Source organism: Misgurnus anguillicaudatus, chromosome 4 (genome assembly GCF_027580225.2).
Source record: "Misgurnus anguillicaudatus chromosome 4, ASM2758022v2, whole genome shotgun sequence".
NCBI lineage: Eukaryota > Metazoa > Chordata > Actinopteri > Cypriniformes > Cobitidae > Misgurnus > Misgurnus anguillicaudatus.
The window spans coordinates 6,664,228-6,673,629 of record NC_073340.2 but is presented as its reverse complement, the minus strand read 5'-3'; the positions used below and the strand labels follow the sequence as shown (position 1 = coordinate 6,673,629).

General features: G+C 39.2%; 1 protein-coding gene across 1 annotated transcript; it reads left to right on the top strand.

Annotated features, from left to right (window-relative positions):
* Positions 1–5,504: 5,504 nt before the first annotated feature.
* wfikkn2b (WAP, follistatin/kazal, immunoglobulin, kunitz and netrin domain containing 2b) lies at positions 5,505–9,030 on the top strand. Its single transcript, XM_055177064.2, has 2 exons — positions 5,505–6,239; positions 6,702–9,030. The coding sequence occupies exons 1-2, from the start codon at positions 6,039–6,041 to the stop codon at positions 8,205–8,207; spliced, it is 1,707 nt and encodes a 568-aa protein (XP_055033039.1). The 5' UTR covers positions 5,505–6,038; the 3' UTR covers positions 8,208–9,030.
* The last annotated feature ends 372 nt before the right edge of the window (positions 9,031–9,402 follow it).

The following is a 9,402-nucleotide window of genomic DNA, read 5'->3' as shown; positions in this document are numbered from 1 at the left end:
ACCCTAAACTTTTGCTAAGTAACTTGATGCCATCTTAAAACATTCAATTTTTGTACAAGGAAATGTATTTGAGGTTACTGAGAGTGTGCAACTCAAACTGACCCTAACAGAAACAATGTTACTAGAAGAGACACAAGTTGCATTTCCAAATAGTGTGCATACCCACGGTACTTTGTGAAACTGTAACATGGGGTTGATGCTATGGGATGCTTTCAGGATGTTCAAATTATTTCTTATGGGGTTGTGTGAACATGGGCACTGGTCGTTGTTGAAACGGAAAGGAACTGAATCATCATGAGGGATTTGACCCTGAGATGGATAAATAACTCTGCTGGCCCACAGATCTCTTTTTCATTAGGCCATCTGTGATTCAACCTTACAGGGATAAAGAAGAGATAAGGATTTCCTTGGATGCCCAGATTTTGCCCCTTGTCGGTTTGCTAAAATAGCATTGTTGACAGATACAGGGAAGCAAAGAGGCACCTGGCAGTATTTTAAAGAGCTTATCTCTCACTGCACCCAGGTACCGGTGGCATCAGGCAGTTGCTCCCAAATGAAAAATTGAAGAAGTGATACCTCTTTCCCTTTATTTGGCAGTAGACCTCATTTTGCTGGTGTACTGCCCACTATAGTGCACATGGTTGAAGTATTTGCGTTACCACAAGCACTTTGATCTGTTATGGACATAGAGTATGTGTCCTTGCAAGAGAGAGTCTGGCTTTTCATCCTGTAATTCTTGGTACCAAAGTAGCATACCAATATTTCGGCCTAGCATTATCCCCACACTTTAAAGTGCATGGATGCAGCTTTGGCTCGTTTACTACTCCAGGGCATCCATGTTCGGAATTACATTGGCGACTGGCTAATACTTACTAGTTCAGTCATTGCACTCTCGAGTGTGCTGAGACTTGCAAATTCCCCAAATGTGGAAATCTTGAATGCAAGATTTCAGGTGGGGGAGCTGTATCTGTGCTCTTCCCTGGTGGCCTAATAGTTAGACAGTTAGACTTGTAACCAGAACCAGAAAAAGACTAAGGTGCCCTAGAACAGTGGTTCTCAAAACCACATTCAGAGGTAGTCGAAACCCCTTTCGATCAGATTGCTTTTGTAGTGTCAACACACATGTGGTTGAATGTGTTCGAACAGCCACATGCGACCGCCTTCTCTCCGCCCATTTATCTAATCTGAAGTACTGAACACAATGTTTAACGTTGTCTCTGACTTCTGGCGCAAACACAGGGTGAACAGCGCTATTTTTAGCCTTTCATTGATAAAACTACTGCGGGTGAAAGCGTGAAAGTTGCGCGATCCTATTTCATCAATTGCACTGAAAATTCAGAGAAAGCTCCAACATATAAACGTACAAAACACTGTGCAGCATGTATACTTGCTAAACAAGCACCGGACTCCGACATAATATTAGTTTGCGTCCATATAAACATCATTACTCCCACTCGCATTTGAATGATAGCAGAGAGACTCGCCCACCGTCTCACAGATCGCCCCCTCACAGTATTCAGGACAGAAGCGGTCGAAAGTGGACAAAAGAGACGGATTTAAATACCAGGTGTAAGCGTAATGTGTCTCTCTCGTCCACTTGTGATCCGATCGATGAAAACACATCTTAATACCAAGTGTAAACAGCCTCTATGTGTTCATGGCTTGCAGTGCATGTTTTACTACTCAATAGATAGATTTAATGCAGATGTAACATTTCAAGTATTGGCTCTTGGCAATCACGTCACCTCGCTTGGCAGCAGCAGCCAACATGATGCTACTCTGTCTACTGTACGAGTTGTTCTGGCTTTAGAGCGTGGGTTTCATCCCCTGAGCCACCTATCAAAGGTCATAAGGGTTACACAGCAAGGTCTTTGTACACTTCTTATGTGGAAAAGAGACCTACTAAATGATGACTCCATGCATTGGTGATGGAGTCCATATTGCAGTTAAACTTAGTCCACTTTCCGGTTGATACAGTGCAGGAGTTCCTTAATAGGGTTACCCTACCTATAATCTAAGCCTCAGACGTCACGCCCACAGAATGTTGGCTAAACGTCTGATGTTTTTCGTACACTTTTCTGGAAACCCTGTTGGAATGTCCAAGTCGTCTTTGATTGGTTGAAATATACCGGATTTCCAGGAGACGCGAGTGTCGCGATTAGTTTCGATCCCTGGAAAACAAAGCTCTGACGTTCCATTGAGGAAGAAAATCAGTCGTGTTCACGTGGATAATAATGACCAGTTATCATGATCAGCTAAATATTGGATTCTCAAAAATACGCAAAGTTCGCAGCATAGACTTTCTAAAAGACATCCAAGAGTTTTGCTTGAGGCAGTTAGTGGTGTCAAAAAGTTCGGTTCTCCTGAATTGCTTGTATGTGTTAAAAAATGAAGAGATATGTTTCAAACAGATGTTTAATGGGAGCGTCTCATTGGTGTGGCTGTTGATGAAGTGCACAACGTTGTCCTATGGTGAGTAATGTTGTTTATTTAGATGCTATTTAGTTGGCTGGTTATTTCAATAACTGACTTGTTGCCAGCCGGCTCATTATTGTGGGGAGTCCAAAACGTGATGCTAGACGAAACAAACTGTGATTGGTTGTTTAACATGTCGGTCAAACAGCTCGTAGGTGGGCTTTGTCCAGAAAAATCAGCGAAAAATACCAGACCTTCAGTATTGAACCTTCAGTACTGGCCAGATGGTCATGCTTCAAGTCTTTCTAGTGAGTCACCCAAACAAGAAAAGCTGCACCCACTGTGTCCAGATAGTGGGGGCAGCTCTTAGAATTTACGTTTAACATGCTGGCCAGTGGTGTAAACCATCCCAGCTTTTAATCTGCTTTAGGTGTTGCAATAGAGGTAACACTGTCACCAAGCAGCGCCTTTCCCATTGGATTACAGATGTTATCGCTCTGTCCTACAGAGTAGGCAGTATGGCTTCACCCTTACGATTTAGGGCCCACTCCACCAGTAGTGTCAGATCTTTCAAGGCTCCATCTTTGAGTGCACTCATACATGATGTTTGTGCTGTGCCAGGCTGGTCCTCTCTGCACACATTTGTCAGGTTTGAAGTCTGGACTTGGATTCAACACCAGGATCTCTCTGGTCCTTCAGGGTTGACTTACTTGGTCCAGTGTGTACTCAGCAATCATCTGTGTCAGTGTTACACAACCTTGCTTGGCCATAGCATCAACACCATGATACAGCGTAGTATTCCCTTCTCAGGAAACTGGGAAATTTTCGTCAGTAAAACATATAAGTAGTAAACAGTAAGACGAATATTAACAGAACATGATGCACAGTTGATGAATGTGAACGCCACAAACGGAATATTAATCAATCTACACTGCCTATTTACACTTATGTCTACATGAAATGAATATAATATTGTCTTCAAATAATTGGATTTTGGAGCTATTAATTTATTATTATAGTCTGCTTTGTGTTGACAGTTGAAATGATTTTTGATAAGTATGTTATTAGACTATGAATAGACTCTGAGATCGCTTTTCTTTTCTTTTTTTTTCAAAAATAACCAGCCTATTATTTTCAACCTACAGCCTGAGGTCACATCAGTCCTCACTTAACGTGTACAGACTGACAGGAGTTTATTAATTTTTGCTCCCGTTGAACTATTTCCTTCAACAAATGTGTTGCCTTTATAGAGGGCAAGTAAGGTAATCCGTCTCCAAAGTACGTTATGTGAAAGAATGCACTGTGTTGTAGCTACTCCTTTAGCAATCAATCAAAGACGAAGTCTTAGTTGGTGTTGCAGTATGTTATCAATGTGCCAGCAGTTAGAAGCGGCCCCATGAAAGCTTTTTATTCCCCCCTGAGGCCATACTCTTCTGAACCTGTATTCAGAACACACTTCAGTGGAACATATTTCCTCTGAAATGTTTAAAAAGACACTGATGTGCTGTTAGACGTTCGGTTAATGATATATTTGGATCCAAACACCTGAGGCGTGATATTATAGGAATACTGTTTATACAGTCTCCTGTACTGAGTTTTGATATTTAGGTTTGGTATAGTGCCAAAGCCCTGCTAATAACCGTAAAGTAACTTTATAAGATCATTCTTAGTAAGATATTGTACAAACAGTACGGCACCATCATTTATTTCCAAATTAGGAGCGATTGACCAAGAATAAACAAAACCGTACAAACCACATGTGTTTTACATTCATTGTGTCATTTGTTTTAAAAATATCAATTGTGAATGAACAATACAGGAGCTCTTTTATGTCAAATTGGTATTTTAATAATCACAGGGTTCATTATTATAATTTTAAACGGATTTATAAAGAGTTTGTCCTCATTTGACACTTTTGAAACATGAATGTTTTCCTCAGAAACACTTTAAATCTCCTAGAGAGTTACTGTAATCCATGGTTGCAGAGGTAAAATAAGGTGAAACGTCTCATACTCAGCCCCGTGATAAAGTAGGCTAGCTCTAACTTATCCAGTTTCGTAATGTTTAAACCATAATAATTATTAGTGAGTTAATGTGCAAGTCATTGTGATGGCACTTATTATCATGTTAACTTACTGAAAATGATAATGAGTGAAATGCGTAATTACGCGTAAAAGACGTGAGTTTTAAACAGTCGCTAAACGACACACTGAATAAATAGCTCTCGTCTGGGACGTATTTTTGGTATGGTTAGGGTGAGTTATGTGGCCTTTCTTTAATCAGCTTTAGTGTTTTGACACAAATAGGTTTTCTTTTTGACTCAGGGGTTTAAGACGTGTGATGCATTTTAGAGCAACACATGTCTTATATGAAACCGCAGTCTTGAGCTGGATGTTGGAATTTTACTAATTGATACACTTTTTAATGCATACAGGAATATTCTTTAGTATTAACTATATTGAATTCAAATACTGTACTGTACTGAATTTTCAATCAAATTAAAGTTCAAATTATAATAATATCTGGGATACAGTTTACTATAAATAAGAATACTTCTGTATTTTTTCATTGGGGTGTTTATTCGTTTTAATGCATCACTAAAACACTGATTTGGAGCTAAAAAGATACTGACAACTTTTAGATATTGGCCAGGAAAAAGCAACACACACGTTGTCACATACTGTACGGAGTAATACACCAAACAGTTCATGAAACAGATGAGTTTTTAATGCAGTTTAAAATCCCATTTGCCAGGCCTAATTTCAATAATATTTGTCTGGAATATATATTTTTTTGTTAAAACATATTTTCACAAAAAAAAAAATATTTTACGTAATTTTAATTTTAATAAAAGACGTTAAAGTGTTCAGATAGATAACAATAAATAAACAAATTTATGGCAAATGAAACTACTGCAATATATAAAGAAAATTAGCTTAAAAATACAAATAAATATAACCATTACGTTTTAAGACATTATACACCGAATCTAGTCTTCAGTACTTCATTACTCGTTCATACTTCACTTCATTCATATGCAAATAGACGTTGCATATTCAGTTCTACCTCAGTATATGTTTCAGTCTTTCTGATTCTGTAACCAATGTCGAATATCAAGATAAAAATATTTTTAAGTTTTATTACAGGAGTAGGCTACTGTAAGTGTTGCTGTCACAGTAAAGGAATAGCCTACACTGAAGGAATCTCACGCGAAGAGAAACGCAGCGCGCGCTCTCAGTCCGTCTGGTGCGCGCATGGTGAGGACAAAGGGTTAAAGCGAGCTACAGTACTTTCAAAGAAAGGCAGGTGTCCTAGTACCAACCCAACTCTGGGGCAGATGTTTTTAATCGTCTCTCTAGAACTACAGAGTAATTCATAACTGTCATTTGCGCGTAAGGGCGAGTTTTGTGGTCAGGGAAATAGCCTTTGTTGTTCAAGAATGTAAAACTATCAGAGTATAAATACAGAGATCTAAACTCACTTGCCACACACAGTATTCAGAATATCAAGGATATTTCTTCTCCAGCTTGGAACCTCGAAGCGCTCAGATTGGCTGTTTCAATAAAATTAAGTTAGTTACAAAAGACTAATTCTACAATTATTCATTATTTCTGATTTTCAACATGTGGTGGATGCTCTTTCCTCGTTGGATCTGGTTCGTGGCGGGACAGTTTTTGTTTCTATTTTTGGACAGACAATGCGTAAAAGGCATGACTTTGCAAAGAGCTGCGTATTCCCACGCAGGGATTTGTCCAAACGACATAAACCCAAATTTGTGGGTTGATGCAATGAGCACCTGCACGCGAGAATGTGAATCTGATCAGGTTTGTAATTTCATTCAATTTATTTCATTTTTACATTTAACTAAAACACTTTTATTATATTAAAATATAATAATATATTATGTGACCCAGTCTGTGATAGACCAGCTAAAGTAGTTTTTTTTGTAATTAACTGTTTTCAACATAAACTCATCCTATATAATGTAAACAACATTCTGTGAAAATATAACCTTGATATCTTTAATATTTACTGCATAAAGCCATGTCCAAAATTAAATTCAAGCTAAAATTATGATTTAAATAATATATAATAAGAGACTTTTTTGCATTCACGCTGTATGAGAGTTATTGTCATAAGTAGCTAGTTATTTTATCAGATGAGTGATATGCATAACATTTTTTGCATTCTTTCACTGGATATTTCCTTTATTCAGACCGAAATAATAACAAAATTCTCACTTTCCGTTGCATTAATCTTCTTTAAAATTCCTCTTTGTTCTTTAGGACTGTGACACATCTGAAAAATGCTGTGCCAATGTTTGTGGTAATCGAAGCTGTGTGGCGGCCCGTTACATAGATGCTACAGGAAAGAAAGGGCCAATGGGTATGCCTAAGGAAGCGACCTGCGACAAGTTCATGTGCACTCAGCAAGGCTCACAGTGTGATATTTGGGACGGACAGCCCGTGTGCAAGTGTCGTGACCGCTGTGAGAGAGAACCCCAGTTCACCTGTGCCTCCGATGGCATGACTTATTACAACAAGTGCTACATGGATGCCGAAGCCTGCTCCAAGGGCATCTCCTTGTCCGTGGTAACGTGCCGGTTTCATCTCACCGGGCCCAGAACTAGCCCTCCGCCCGCAGGCACTACCGCAGTCCCCACGACAGCCGTGCAGCACACCACGCCATTAGATGTGCATGCTCCTCTCATGGTGGGAAGTCCAACCCAACAGTCTGTGTTTGTTGGCGAGACGGCTAGTTTCCTTTGTGAAGTCGCCGGCCGACCAAAGCCTGAGATATCCTGGGAGAAGCACCTGGAGGGGCAAGGCAAGTTGGTCATTAAACCCAACCACGTACATGGAAACGTGGTTGTCACCAATATCGGCCAGCTGGTTATTTACAACGCCCAGTCGCAAGACGCGGGTATCTATACCTGCACAGCCACGAACCCGGGTGGCTCAGTCCAAGCTCACTTTCCACTTTCTGTGGTCCAGAGAGACCCGGTTATAAACGATGAGATGAACAACTCCACAACTTTCCCGGCCGATGAGTGCTTTAAGGATCCCGATAGCGATGACTGCGGAGAAGAAAGGCTGAGTTGGTTTTATGACCCCCAAAGGAACAACTGCCACACTTTCACATACGGCAACTGCAACAAAAACCAAAATCACTTTGAGACGTACGAGGCGTGCATGTCTTCATGCCGCAAAGAACTCGCCGCCCCGTGTAACCTCTCCAGCTATCAGGGCCCTTGCAAAGCATATGAACCACGTTGGGCCTACAGCGGCTTCCAGCGACAGTGCCAGCCCTTCATTTACGGTGGTTGTAAAGGCAATGAGAACAACTTCAAGACCAAAGAAGCATGCGAAGAGACCTGTCCCTTTCCAAAGATCCACCAGTGCAAGCCATGCAAGTCACGGCACAAGATGGTGACCAGCTTCTGTAAAAGCGATTTTGTGATTCTGGGCCGCGTGATGGAGCTGACGAAGGACGAGGAGTCCGGTCATGCTTTGATCACCGTGGAGGAGATCCTGAAGGATGAGAAAATGGGGCTGAAGTTCTTTGGGAAGGAGCCTTTGGAAGTGACATTGGAGAACATGGACTGGGCCTGTCCGTGTCCTAACATCACCACTGCAGATGGTCAGATCATCATCATGGGTGAAGCGAATAACGGCATGGCTGTTCTGCAGCCTGACAGCTTCATCACACTTTCCAGCGTCAAGCGTGTCCGTAAGCTCCGTGAGGTTATCAATAAAAAAACTTGTGACATTTTGAAAGAGTTTATTCAATAGGAAATCACACATTTCCTTAAAATGTTCTTCAAAATGTGATATACTTTTCAAAAAAATAATGATTGAAATTAGTTTGTGATATTTTTTATTTCATATGCATTTCTAGTCCAGGTAAAACTCAGACGCTTCGAATGTAAAACTGAGGAAATGTTTCCGCAGCTCAAACAGTAATGTTCACTGATCAAGCAACATCAACGCTGGATATTTTATGTGTTGCCTTTACAGTATCCCACCATGTTAAAAGGACCATATTTGTAGACATAGGATGCATTAATCAAACCCATCTGTTAGCCCAAACATGCCAGCGGACTTCAAAAGGAGGTCCATGACTGCCTTGTAAATGTATTTTTTTTACTGGTAATATTTTTTTGGCACATTTTTGTAATGCTGTCTCATCTTTTGATTTTGCTAAATGAACTTGCACCTATTTTCTCTGCTTATAAGAACTATTTTAAAAGATTGTTGACGTGTATTTTAAAGTTACAGTAGATCCACTGTAGAATGCACTTAGGTAAGTTGTATACAATTGATGTCGATTGCAGCAGGAAAAAATGACTTTGCTCTCTTGTTTAAGCCTTACAGTACTTTTGTAGAAAGACTTGAGTGTATATGATTTAGTACAGACATCTTTATTTATTTGTAATTCTTTTAATTTTAATTTTCTATTGTTATTATTGTTTTTATTTGAACATTCAGTGTGATGGACCAAAAGGCTGACTGGCATTTCTTATAAGCACTTACATATTTTTGTATTATTTTTTTAGTAATCTTTGTGGTTCAGTGTCTGTAATACTGTCATTTGTATTGTGGAATAATGAAAATAAAGATATGAATAATGATTTGAAAATAAAGATTTAAAGTTTATTTTTTTTCTACTTTTCCGACAGTGCATGAACAATCTTAAATATTTTATTAGCCATTTTCATAATTTATTTAAAGAAATTGCACTGTAAAAAAAGTTTGATCAACTTAAAATTTTAAGGCAACCAGGTAACTCACTTTTTTAAGTTAATTTAACATAAAAATATTAGTTGGCACAACACCTTTTTTTGAGTTAACTAATATTTTTAAGTTGAATTAACCAAACTAATTGAATTTAACAGTGTAAGCATTCACAAAACATTTATAAAATGAATGCAGTACTAAATGAGCAAATGCGTGAAGTTTAATGAGGTATTTTTTGCACATTTTTCGC